Raw genomic sequence first — 14,605 nt, forward strand, 5'->3', positions numbered from 1 at the left:
CAAGTTCCTATTTATTCTGAATACCCATGGAAAAAGGAACCCAAAAAACAAACTGTGCCCAGAAAGTATGTGAGACAGTGCCAACTTTCACAAATCTTGGAAAGACATATACTCATTTTTCACAAGGGTCAGACTCAAAATGTAATAGCTATTTTAAATCCTTGTGGGGAAAAAAATGATTTCATAAAACATTAAGATTACAAGTTGTTTTTCCAGAAGACACACAGAACAACCTCCTAAAAAGGAGGGTTTAAAGGATGAAATGTAGAGCAAAAAGTGGCAGAGCACCTTTTCAAGAATTTTTGTCCATATATCCAATGTATTTTTCCATATATCCAAATAATTATAATATTTAAGGAATAAAATAAACTAATACATTAAGGAATTAGCTTAGTGTATTAAATTAAGTTCCTGATTTGACTCCTATAGATTTTCCTTGGCCTTTAATGTATTTCCTTTCATACCATTTGGCATATTTTTGAACAATGTACATTATTTTTACACTAAATTAGGTTTAGTCAAAGAAATCATAATTAAATTGAAAAAGCTGTTGTTCACAAGAAAAGTATCTTGTCAATTCATTCTTAAGCCAAATTATGTTTTCAGAGATTCTGATTTGTGTCACCACCTCCTCCATCATGACAGATAAGTCCTGACCTGAAATTATAAATATTTTCAAAAAATGTATTGAACATTACTATTACCAACAGGAAAAAAGCATTCTTAGATGCATAATTTACCCTCAAGATGCATTCATCATAAAAAAATGGATGTAGAATGAAAACGAGTTTCAGAAAAAGATTTTAAAAAGGACAATAGTTAACATTTATTGGGTGCCTACTATATGACAAGCACTGTACATATACTCATCCTAAAAATAACATTTTTTCCAATTAAATAAAGAATATCTGTAAATGTTAAACATATAAAAAGAATTATACCATACGTGTAAAAAGAATGGTATAATTTATCCTCTGCAGTTAACATTTTTAGAATGGTATGATTTATCCTCTGCAGTTAACATTTTTTACATTTGGGGTGTGCTAAGCAACTGAGGTTCTCAATTTCTTTGCAAATAAGGCAAAAACAAACTAAATTATTATAGAAACAATTCATTTATTTGGGTCAAATATCTGATGTAGTAGACATCCACTACTGTTTTGACTCTTCAGCATCTTTGCTATCAAGGAGTTGTCTCTTCCACTTCTGACAATCATGTAGACTATGTCTCCCATCATACTTGGGTTTTCTCATCTGCATGAGAGTCTCAACTAATATATACATCTTGGAATATCTTGTCTAGAACACAGTTGAGCATCTAGAAACCAGCAAACACTGGCCCCAAAGCACCCCAGACATCCTAATGTCCTGCATTAATTCTCAGGCCTTGCCCAGGGCAGCAAATTCAGGGAAGAGGGAACAGGGGATAATGACAACAGCAAGTAACAGTAAGGAAAGAGAAATTCTGAAGGCTTCCATCATTAAAAATCCAGTACTCTTTGGAAACAGTGTGGCAATTCCTTAAGATGTTAGTGATAAGTTTACTGTCGGACCTGATAATTCCACCCCCAAGAATTTACCCAAGAGGAGTGAAAATGTATGTCTACACAAATACTTTTTTTTTTGAGATGGAGTTTTGCTCTGTCACCCAGGCTGGAGTCCAGTGGTATGATCTCAGCTCACTGCAACCTCCACCTCCCGGGTTCAAGTAATTCTCCTGCCTCAATCTCCCAAGTAGCTGGGATTATACATGCATGCCACCACACCCAGCTAAATTTTATATTTTTAGTAGAGACAGGCCATGTTGACCAGGCTGGTCTTGAACTCCTGATCTCAGGTGATCCACCCGCCTCGGCCTCCCAAAGTGCTGGGATTACAGGGGTGAGCCACCGCGCCCAGCCTACACAAAGACTTACATGCAAATGTTCATAGCAGCATTATCCATAAAAGCACCAAACTATAAACAAATCAAATGTACAACAGCTGGTAAATGGAGTTGACAAAATGTAGTATATTCATATAATGGAATATGGTTTGGCAATAAAATGAAATACTGATGTAAGTGAAAGAAGGCAGATGCAGAAAGACTACACATTATATGATTCCACTTGTATGTCCTGAAAATAGAAATTTGTAGAGCTAGAAAGCAGATCAGTGGCTGCCTAGGGCTGGGGTAGGAGCAGGGATATTTGGGATGATGAAATGTTCCAACAGTGGATTGTGGTGATGACTGCACAACTCTTTAAATTTACTGATAATCACTGAATTGTATACCTACAAAGGGTGAATGTTATGATATACAAATCATACCTCAATAAACTATTTAAAAACGTAGTCAACTTATGTGGGAGCACATGGCCTTATAAGCTTCTGTGAGTATGCTTTTCATTTTTGGCAACTACTACTACTACTATTACTACTAATAAAGATCCTGGGTTGTCAAGAATTGGTTTAAGACTATACCTTTAACTCTGGATATCCACTGTACAAATCCATCAATCAATTTTACTGGCAAAACAAAATTCAAAGAGTAAGCCTTATCACTATTGGTAGATCATAGGTCATACTATTATTTTTCTACCAATGGAAAACATTATTTCAAATCTGCAAAAAAGGAAAATATAAAATCCTTAAAAGGATCAGTCTGTATTTATATTTCTGCCATATGGGTGATATGTAAAGTTCTATGGCTTTCCCTAAGGCCCTGAAAGACAGAAATAAAATTATTTAAACGTTATTTGTGTTCAATTTTCAGGACCTTAGACATAGGTACTACGAAGTCAGATTTAGAGACTAAGTAACTTGCTCAAGGTCCTCAAGAGCCAGAATTTGAACCTAGGAAGTGTGACTGCTTTTAAAGCCTAAACTCTTTAAACATTACTCTTTGTCTACGGGTTCTAGTCTAAAAGAATGTTAAAAGAATATACATTCTCAAAGGAGAAGACAGAAAATAATTAGGTAAATCAAAGCTGAGGCCAGAACAGACTTGGTATCAAAAAAACTAGGCCAGAAAAGCAGGCCTCATTCTGAGCTCTCAACCATGTAGTATAACCTAGGGTTCTTTAGAAAGACCCTTGGCAGCTGGGCACAGTGACTCATACCTGTAATCCCAGCACTTTGGGAGGTCAAGGTGGGCGGATCACGAAGTCAGGAGAACAAAACCATCCTGGCCAACATGGTGAAACTCCATCTCTACTAAAAATACAAAAATTAGCTGGGCGTGGTGGTGCGTTCCTGTAATCCCAGCTACTTGGGATACAAGGCAGGGCAGGGAAGTGCTGGGTAGAGGAGAGCGTTCTCCTACCCAAATGTTGCATTTCCCAAGACCACTCTGGCCCACCACGTCCCCATCCTGTGCCTATAAAAACCCCCAAGACCCTAGCAGGCAGACACACAGGCGGCTGGATGTCAAGAGGAACACACCGACATGGGAGTACACTGGCACGCTGGCAGGCCATCGATTGGTAGAACGACGCAGAGCTTGGCCAGGGAGGTTGGAGGAGAATCGGGGAACCTGATTCCAGGGGAAAACCATTTCCCTTCTGGCTCCCCCATCTGCTGAGAGCTGCTTCCACTCAATACAATCTTGCAATCATTCTCCAAGCCAACGCGTGATCTGACTGTTCCACTACATCAAGGCAAGAACCCTGGGATACAGAAAGCCCCCTGTCCTTATAATAAGGCAGGGGTCTAATTAAGCTGACGAACACAAGCCACCTACGGATGGCTAAACTAAAAGAGTACCCTGTAACACATGTCCACTGAGGCTTCAGCTGTAAACATTCACCTGTAGACATAGCCGTGGGGTCGGAGCCCCACAGCCTGCCTGTCTGTATGTTGCCCTAGAGGTTTGAACAGCAGGGCACTGAAGAAGCCAGCATACCCCCAGTGCATGCCCTGCGTGGGGGACAAGGGAACTTTTCCCATTTCAAAAGAAATGAATCCCATTTACAACTGCATCACAAAGAACAAAATACTTAGGAATAAATTTAGCAAAACATGCAGAACTATACTCTGAAAACTACAAAACACTGTTGAAAATAATTAAAGATCTAAATAATTGGAAAAACATCCCTTGTCCATGGATCAGACTACTTAACTCTGTGTAGAGGGCAATATTCCTGAAAATGATCTACAAGATTTAATGCAATTCCTATCAGAATCCCAGTGGACTCCTTTGTAAAAATCAATAAACTGATTCTAAAATTCACGCAGAATTGCAGGAGACCCAGGATAGCCACAGCAATCTTGGGGAAAAAAAGAACAAAGTAGGAGGACTCACATTTCCCAATTTCAAAACTTACCACACAAAGCAACGGTAATCAATACACTATGGTAATGGCATAGGGCTATTACATATAGATCAAGGGAATAAAAGTCAAAGTCTAAAAATAAACTCTCATGTTTATGGTCAACTGATTTTTGACAAGGGTGCTAAGACTACTCAATGGGAGAAGGAACAGTCTTCAAAAAATGGTGCTGGGGTACCTGGATAGACACATGAAAAAGAATTAGGTTGGACCCTCATCTCACATTATATACAAAAACTAACTCAAAATGTATTAAAGACCTAAATGTGAAAGCTAAAACGATACAATTCTCAGAAGAAAGCACTGGGGAAAGGATTCGTAACAATGGATTTAGCAGTGATTTCTTGGATATGACATCAAAACACAGGCAACAAAAGCAAAAATAGACAAGTAAGACTACAAACTAAAACATTTTTGTGCTTCGAAGAACATCATGACAGTGAAAAGACAACCCACAGAATAAGAGAAAATATTTGCAAATAATCTATCTGATAAGGGACTTGTATCCAGAATAAAGAACTCTTAATAAAAAAGAAATTTGCAAATGAGCAGGGCCAGATGCGGTGGCTCTCGCCGAGGCAGGCGAATCACAAGGTCAGGAGTTCAAGACAAGCCTGGCCAACATGGTGAAACCCCGTCTTACTAAAAATACAAAAAATTAGCCACGTGTGGTGACACATGCCTGTAGTCCCAGCTACTCAGTAGGCTGAGGCAGGAGAATCGCTTGAACCTGGGAGGCAGAGGTTGCAGCGAACCAAGATCGCACCACTGCACTCCAGCCCCGGTGAGAAGAGTGAGATTCTGTCTCAAAAAAAAAAAAAAAAACCCCAAAGGATGGCCCACCAAAAATGGCCACACACATTACATGAATTCATTCATATGCGATGTCCAGAACACAGAAATTCCTACAGACCAACAGATTAGGTTTTGGGGCAGAAGGGGAACAACAGCTAAAGGTTATAAATGCTCTTTTTGAGGTGATGAAAATGTTCTAAGTAGTACGATTTAAGTGGGTAAATTGTACTGTACGTATTTGTCTTTCAAATTAGTTTATAGTGAGTTTTGCAGAACATTTTTTAATAGTCACACAATCATATACACAAATTTTCCTTATGATTTCTGAATCTGATACAGCCCTTAGTTGTTTCTTGCCTCACAATTAATACTATCTTGTAATATTTTACATATTCTTGTAGATGATCTTACCTCTTTTCTGGAAAAGGAATGTTAGTTATTTAATTCTCCATTTTCCCTCCATGGTTCTTCTGTGTCTCACTCTCCTCATGTTGCCTGTGTTACTACGCTTTTCTCAGAATAGATCATTTCCTACCTCACACAAAAAATAGAAGCCTGGTGGGAAAGTCCTCAAATTCCTGCTCACGACACACCCCATTCTTCAAAATTATGTACCATCCATAGCTTCTTGTTAGGCTAAATCCTCCACCTTGAATTTGGATTCTATCCTTTTCTGCCTTCTTGGATCCTTGTTCAACCATTTTTCTCCTCTACTGTCTGTTCGACCTCTCCCTCTATTTGTTAACTAAGCTCAGCACATCAAGTTTATTCTTTTTTAAGAGTCTATCCCACAAACTTGTGTTATTTCCCTCTATTCTTCTTCCTTGTCTTCCTGTTGCAGTGAGACTTCTCTTCACCAATCCCATTGCCAGCTATCAGATTTGAACAATCATCATTTTTCATTTAGACTACTGCAGACTGATTTCCTACCAATCCATCATCTAAACTTGGAAATTTTAATTTGGTATACACGGCTGAGTCCACAAATCTCCTGAAATGTTTATGTATATGAGCACGTTTTTGGGGAATAGTTTTCATAAAATATTAAGAGTGAGATGAGTCCAAAATGTTGCTTATTTTTCTCATGGAAGACAAACTGATCTTTTAAAATGCAAATATGTCATGCTATTGGCTCATTTAAAGTCTTTCAGTATTTCCCCACTACCATGAAGATAAAACCCAAACTCTGTCAAGGCATACAAGGTCTCTTCATGATGTGGCTCTTACCTCTTTAGCATAAATCTCTCATGACTACCTCCTCCTTCTCCCTATACTGGTCTCCTCTCCTCTATACAAATAGTATTGTTAATATAGTAATAAAATAGAATATACACCCAGAACTCATCAGACCCATTTGCTTCAGGGTCTTTCTACATGCCTGTCTGCCTGAAATCACCCATCTACATCTGCTCTCTAAACTGGTCCTCAAAGACTCAGGATTACAATAGGAAATCATTTCCTGTTCTCTCCAGTCAGGATTAAGTGTTCCTTTTAATCTATGGCATTCTATATTCTATAATATATAGAATCCTAATTCTATATTCTGTAATAACTTTTATCACACATTATAATTATTAACCTACTTATCTTTCTTCCCTATTACATTATAAACCTTAAATAGTAAGAACAGTATTTTTCCATTTCCATATTCCTAGTGTTGGCACTCACATTATTTCCTGAACAAATCGCACATTCTCTTCTCAACCTGTTACAAAACACTCTAAGTTCGATATTGTAACCATTCTTGGAAACCATCTAAGATCAATACTCTCTTCTCATTACCAAATTTAATTTTCATTCCTCATCTAGCTTAATCCTCATATTTTACTTAATCCTCATTTTTATTTGACCTGTCAATAACATCTGACACAGCTCATCACGTCCTCTTGAAATCCTTTCTTCATTTGGCCTCCTGGATACTGTTCTCACTTGGTTCCCTTCCTCCTAATTCACCAGCTATCCCCTGAGCTTCGCTCTGTGAAATTTCACTGAGCCAAACACGAGTCATACACTCTCATTTCAATGTATACTTCCACAAAAAGTAAAAAGAAAAAACACGAAAATGGTTGTGATGGAAATAGGCATCTCACAACTTATCCCCTAGTCTTTTCATTCTCAGGACATGGAACCCCATTCTCGTGGTGCTCACCATGTCAGTTTCGGTCTGAGTAAAGTCATTTGGGAACTCCAGTCTACAGCCAGTTGGGTGTGGAGAACAAAACCATTGTGGCTTTTCCTAAGTCTCCCCTGAGAAACAGTCAGGAGGAGAGGAGACTCAACAAGCCCGCCCCTTTGCCACAGGCAGGGAAAATCGCAGTTGGGAGTCTCAGGACCGACCTCAGGCCAAGGCCAGGCACACTGTCACTCCGGCCTGTGTCACCCTCATCTCCAGCGGCCCCGGTCCTCCCCCGAACCCCGCAGTCACCTCCCCCACCCCCCCACTTACCTCCCAGCGGCCCTCGCCTCCCCCTGGCCCTCACCAACCCCCCCATCCCCCCCATCCCCCGCTCTCGCTGCCCCCCACACCCAACTCACGGCCAGCCCTCCCCTCCCCCCGGCCCCTGCCTCCCCAACACTCACCTCCCGTTCGGCCCTCCCCTCCCCCACACTCACCTCCCGTCCAGCTCCGGCCCAGAGGTGTCTGCCGAAGGCCCCGCCACTCCCTCCGTGCTGAGCCCAGAGGCCCGGCGGCTTCGCCTCCGCGGCCGGGGCTGTTTCTGAGCCGCCAGCTCGGGCTCCATGGCACGGAGGAGGGGGTGGGGCGGTGGCCGGGTGCCCAGAAGACCGGCAGGGACGGGCACGATGCCCGCCAGCCTCTGCCAGGCAGAAAGCGCCTGTCAGCGGACTGCAGCCGCCACCGCCGTCATCCGGGGATTTGAAAATGGCGGCTGCGCAGCGATCAGCCAATCAGTGAGCGCGCAGCGGTTCCTAGGAGACGTGGAGTCCCGCCCCTTCGCTGCTCCCGGGATCCACTTGCCTAGGAAAGAGCCTAGGAAAACTTGACATTAACTGTTGAGCGCATCCCTGAGTACCCAAGGCCCGATACCTCCTTCATTGTTCATTAGGACTTTCACTGCAGGCCAAGGCAAATGGACTGGAAGCATTTTAAGTCATCAGATCTTTCTTAGCATTTGGGGAGAAGAGAGGTCCAAAGTAATGACCTGTAAACAAGGCTTGTTTATTGGCCATATACACACTAAATTACTGTGCACGTGGCCAATATGAGATATATTTCCAATTACCAGAGATTATACAAGTGTGTTCCCAGGGCTGTCTCTAGGAAACAGCAAAATCTAATTTTGAGCCCTGGTGTCTTCCAATAAGGATACACAGTCTCTCCTTAGCAAAACGGAATGAAGTAACTTCATCCTTTGCTTGTAAAAAGTCAGCAAAAGACATAATACAAAATAAAGGACGGCCTCAAGTAAAAAAAAAAAAAAAAAATTGTTAAATTACACGTTCTTTGAATTTAAATATTGCTTTATATGTGTCAAAGTCTTTAAAATAGCTTCTCCTGACCGGCAGTGGTGGCTCACGCCTGTAATCCCAGCACTTTGGGAGGCCGAGGCAGGCGGATCATGAGGTCAGGAGATCAAGACCATCCTGGCCAACATGGTGAAACCCCATCGCTACTAAAATACAAAAATTAACTGGGCATGGTGGCACATGCCTGTAATCCCAGCTACTCGGGAGGCTGAGGCAGGAGAATCCCTTGAACCAAGGAGTCGGAGGTTGTAGTGAACCAAGATCATGGCACTGCACTCCAGCTCAGCGACGGAGCGAGACTCCGTCTCCAAAAAAAAAAAAAAAAACTTCTCTTTTGGCACTATATTTCAACTTCTGGAAATTTATCCTAAAAAATAAAATTATATAAACATGAAGCTATTAATGATATTGTTTATAATAGAAACATTTAAGACAACCTAAATAAACAATGATTTACAGCTCATCCACTGAGAAGAATATTTTCATCCAACAAAAATGAAGTGTGAAGTGTGTAATAGTATACTGGTAATTTGAAATAAAAACATGAAGTATAGAGATATATTCAGTATATTCAGTTATGAATTACAAGAGATTATACAAAGGAAAAAGATAATGTCAATGTGTTAAAATGTATTAAATGTATTAAAAAATCAATGTATTAAAATGTCTCTAGGTAGTTAGACTTCAGGTATTCAAAATTTTTATTTTTTGCACTTAATTTTTTTTAAAATAAGGACATATTGAACTTGTAGAACCTTTATAACATGAGGGAAAAATGTTTTAGTTTTAAAAAGAGCAAGAAATTAGGGAGTAAGATTGAGAGGCGAAGCCAGCTGGACGTCCTGGGTTGAGTGGGGACTTGGAGAACTTTTCTGTCTAGGAAGAGGACTTCAAAATGCACCAATCAGCACTCTGTAGCTAGGATTGTAAAACGCACCAATCAGCACTCTTTAGCTAGGATTGTAAAACGCACCAATCAGTGCTCTGTAGCTAGCAAGGGGATTGTAAAATGCACCAATCAGCACTCTGCAAAAATGCACCAGATCAGCTCTCTGTAGCTGGCAAGAGAATTGTAAAATGCACCAATCAGCGCTCTGTAAAATACCAATCAGCAGGACCCTCAAAGTAGCCAATTGCAGGGAGGATTGAAAAAAGGGCACTCTGATAGGACAAAAAAGGAACATGGAAGGGACAAATAAGGGAATAAAAGCTGTCCACCCCAGCCTGCAGTGGCAACCCGCTGGGGTCCCCTTCCACGCTGTGTAAGCCTTGTTCTTTTGCTCTTTACAATAAATCTTGCTGCTGCTCACTCTGTGGATCCATGCCACCTTTAAGAGCTGTAACACTCACCACGAAGGTCTATGGCTTCATTCTTGAAGTCAGCAAGACCATGAATCCACTGGAAGGAACCAACTCTGGACACAAGTTGACCTTGGATAAGTACCACTTCTGTTCTACCTTCCCTATCTCTCCCCAAAAATCAAAGAAGAAAGCATTGCTTTATAGCCGTTAGAGTGTAAGAATAAAGAAATGTTCTTAATATTTGGGGAATTGGTCTCTACCAAGACAGAGCTTCAGTGGATGCAGATATTTAGATTATGAACAACAATAAACCTGTAAGAGCAATTCTTCAAGTCAAATCCCAAGTGGCTAACTGGGCTCAAATTTTGAACAGAGATAAGGGCTATCTGCTTGACTAGACGTCACACCTACTCTGTGTTCAGAAAACCCACATCCCTTTGGGATTTCCACAATTTACCTGAATTGACGAATCAGGGCTCACCTGATCTAACTAATCAGAACTCATCTGCTTTAACCAATCAGGGCTCAGCTGTATTACCCGATCCGAACTGAGCAAGTCTGAATCTGTGATTTGCATAAACACATCTGATTGGAAACTTGGACAAGAACTTTTTCTATAAAAGCCAAACACTCCCTTTTATTCTCCGGGATCGCCTTTCTTTTACCCCAAAGGCTGTGTCTCCCTGGTTTGCAAACTGTTCACTAGAAAAAAGTCTCCTTTCTCCAAAATTTCTTTTCAGAGAACTTTTGTTTGCAAGATAGGACCATGTGAATCACTGACATTTGGTCTTTTTTCCCACAGAAACATTTGTTTCATATTGATAGTTTCAACATACTTTGGTGAGATCCTCAGAATTCAGGGCCTGTCCTCAGCTTTGCAGGTTCTGAAACTGGTTTTGATTGTGTAATCAGAGGTGGTCGGTCCTTTGGTAACTTGTAATAACTGCTCACAAAGTGATAGATACCGCAGGATGTCAATGTGGGGATTCTAGTGGTAGGGGTGGGTACTTCTTTCCAGTGATCTGAATACTATTGTTTTATGCAGAGCAAATGTTTCCAATTTTCATTCACTTGAGAATTTATGATTTTGCTCAATTATTCAAAAGGATATATTAAATTCCTGCTATAACATGCCAGAATCTGTGCTAGACATTAGGGAAATAAGGAATAGAAGGCAAATTTTGATGAGAAAATTGCTGGGTACCATAGAAGAACGACAAAGAAAAGTGACTGCTCTGAGGGTTGGTCATTCACGACCTGGGAAAGACTGGTGACATCTCTTGATCTTACAAGAGATCAACTTTCTGGTGTCCGAATGCCAGTGTCCCAGTATTCTATGTCTTACACTGTATAGAACAGTCCCAAAACCATGACAAATGTTCTCTGAATCCTCTCTCTTTCAGTTCCCCACAAATCATCCTTCTCCCTTAAAATATTCACCAGGACAGGGTTTGAGGAAATTGTTTTGATTTCAGCTTTCATATATATAAAATCAGACTCTAGAATTCCCTCTCTGAGAAGATATTCCTACTAACTTGACTGGAGCAAAGTGTTACCCAAACTTCTTCAACCACAGATTTGCAAAACAAATATTCCTTTGGGGAACTTCCTCAAAGATTATTTCCAAAACCTTCAGCCCTGTGTAATGACACCAATCATTTTGCAGATTGATATTAAATATATTCAACAATCAATAAATGAAAGTAAATTATTATGTAAATCAATAATTTAAAAATCTATTTTCTTTCATTATCTAAGTATATCAAACTATTTTTGCAAAACTGCTTACCAAGTTTTATATAGATATGTATACATGTATATATTGGAGTACAAAGTGTTCATCAAAACACTCTATTAATTTCCAAATTATTTGCTGATTTTTATGTGATCTTTTGTTTGCCGTTGCTATCCCGAGCTAAATGATTCCCCTTTGGTCTGTAGGCTCCCACAGAAAAATGTAGCAAATTTGCAAACAGTGACTTTCCGTTAGAAAACTAGTAGTCTTAATAACTAGAGAATTTCCCTTTGCATCAACGTTTTTCTTTTAGTTCTGAATCTTCTCATAGCTTCTCATGAACTAACAGCAATTACTTTCAGGAGAGTGAATGTATGTGTGTGTGTGTATATAGAATGTTATAATACTGTCTGAAATTTTTAAAAATATATTTACTATATCTACTATTGATTAATTTATAAAACTGTTTATTAGACTGTAATTTTTAATTGGGTCAAACTTAATTGTTCCTGCCAAATGAAAGGGAGTGTAGTCCACTGTTAAGTATGTGGACTGTGTTGTCATTCTGACAAGCAGAAGAGTACTTACAGGCACAATAGGGTAGAATATTTGAAATCAGATTTGTCATCCCTTAAAATCTATCACTGTGTGTGTATGTGTGATGTAGGGGGAGGTTGTTTCATTTTTTTGCCTCAGTCAATCAATCAATGAATCATCTATGAATCATGTTTACCATATTGGTTTACCTTAGGTATTCCAATGAGGAAAATGGAAAATTCCAAAATCTAGCTGTTGAACTTAGAGAACGAGAATAAAACTTGAGATGAAATATGTATGGCCAGAGAAGGTGCTATTAATCCAAAGTAGACTGTAATGCATTTTTCTTAATGCTTAGACTATCTTCCTAAGGACATTGCAAGTCTAAAAGATTAATTTATATCAGTAGTTGGGGAGGAGAATAGAGGAGGAAGGAGAAAGGCGTTTCAGTGCAATGGTAGGGGGCAGAGAGAATGGCAGAGGACAGTGATCTGGCTGTGGTCATGAGGCTGCCAACAGAGAATTACCAAAGAGAACTTCAGAAATGTCAGAATGTCAGTCAGAATTATTGCTCAGAGTTGAATAATTTGCTTTTTTTAAACAAATTTTTATGCTTAGAAGGTTTTCTTTGTCTTATTATTTGGCCAGTGAATTGACTGGCTCACAATGAAAAATACCTAAGAAAGGAAGGTTTTGTTGTTGTTGTTGTTGTTTTTGAGATGGAGTTTTGCTCTTGTTGTCCAGGCTGGAGTGCAATCACGTGACCTTGGTTCACTGCAACCTCCGCCTCCAGGGTTCAAGTGATTCTCCTGCCTCAGCCTCCAGAGTAGCTGGGATTACAGGCGCCCACCACCACGCCTGGCTAATTTTTTGTATTTTTAGTAGAGATGGGGTTTCACCACATTGGCCAGGCTGGTCTTGAACTCCTGACCTCAGGTGATCTGCCCACCTGAGCCTCCCAAAGTACTGGGATTACAGGCATGAGCCACTGTGCCTTGCCAAGAAAGGAACTTTGAACAAGGAAATTGTGACTATAAATACCACACTTTTATCACTCTGACATTTTTTCACTCTCAGAACCTAAGGGTGACCACGAAGTATGTCAGAGGCAGTAGTGTGTGTGTGATTTATTTTAAGGAATAAGTTAGTGTGATTGTGGGGCTATAAAGTCTGGAATCAGCAGGGCAGGCTGGCAGGCTGGCAGGCTGGAAACTCCTGAGTAACAGCTAAAGCTGAAACTAAAGGTGCTATCCTTAGGAGAAATTTCTTCCTCAGAGAAATCTCCATTTTGCTCTAATGGTCTTTCAACTGATTGGATGAGACCCACTCACATTATTGAGGATGATGTCCTTTACTTAAAGTCAAAGTTTACTGGAGGTGTTCACCACACCACCACAATGCCTGCACAGCAATACCCAGACTAGTGTTAGATTGGATAACTGGGTGCCACAGCCTAGCCAAGTTGACACAAAAACTGTCACCCCAGAAGGCCTCTTCAGACTTGAAATTCCAATTATTATCACTTGAGGAAACTTTTTTCTTTAAGACTTAGTCTTTCAAAGAAATAAGGAATTACTAAAAGATAAGATGCATTTCTTAAATTACACTACAAAAGAGATTTTTCTAGTTTCTTTCTAATTCCTACGTAAATCTAAGTTAATCATAGCTCCAAGTCAGACTGACAATTTTTAAAAGTTAATGAAAGATACTGAGTACATTAGTGGACTAGAAATGAGACACTCACATTATTGATGTTTCCTTCGTCTTGTTTCAAACTGAAAATATCTGGGACCAATGGGAGAAAATTTGATACAGCAACAAAATAAATATCATTCTGATTTTATAAAATGGAACTGGCTTATTTTTTCTGTTTATTATATGAAATTACCAGGATGCTAAACATTCAGGGAGTTATTGACAGAGATAGATAGGATTGACTTTATGAAGATCAAAATGAGAGAAAGTGTAATTTATAATAAGTTCAGGAGAAAACTGCTAAAGAACACTATGGTTTCTTCATTTTCTCAAAGTTGTAAGGAAGAATTGGTAGAAACCAAGATTCTTGAGTAACAGAAATTTTGTTTTGATTACTGAATAATAAAATTGTTACTATGCTAACAAAACATGCCATTAATTCAAAAGAAGATCAGGATGAAAAGAGAACTTAGAAAATGGAGACAAACAGAAAGCACAAAATAAAATAGTACTCTATATCTAAACCCAACTATATTAGTTATTATATTAAATGTAATGAGCTGAATTCTCCAATTCAAATACAAAAATAGAAAAAAACTCAGTCATATCATGCAAACAAAGAACACACCCCACATACGAGAATATGGAAAGGTTTTACGTTTCTAAGAATGTAAAAAGATGGGAAAATACATAATTCAAATGTGAACCATAAAACTGTATTAAAGTAGTAATGTTAATATTTGGT

General features: G+C 39.5%; 1 protein-coding gene across 1 annotated transcript in view; it reads right to left on the reverse strand.

Annotated features, from left to right (window-relative positions):
• The window catches only part of LOC105494381 (neuroepithelial cell transforming 1), a 42,314-nt gene extending 34,331 nt beyond the window's left edge, over window positions 1-7,983 (reverse strand). Inside the window, exon 1 of the mRNA XM_011762754.2 lies at window positions 7,719-7,983. Coding sequence (XP_011761056.1) covers window positions 7,719-7,846 — 128 coding nt within the window. The 5' untranslated portion in view covers window positions 7,847-7,983. The remainder of the gene's footprint in view (window positions 1-7,718) is intronic.
• Between the last annotated feature and the right edge of the window lie 6,622 nt (window positions 7,984-14,605).

Source organism: Macaca nemestrina, chromosome 9, assembly GCF_043159975.1.
Source record: "Macaca nemestrina isolate mMacNem1 chromosome 9, mMacNem.hap1, whole genome shotgun sequence".
In the NCBI taxonomy this organism is placed as follows: Eukaryota; Metazoa; Chordata; class Mammalia; order Primates; family Cercopithecidae; genus Macaca; species Macaca nemestrina.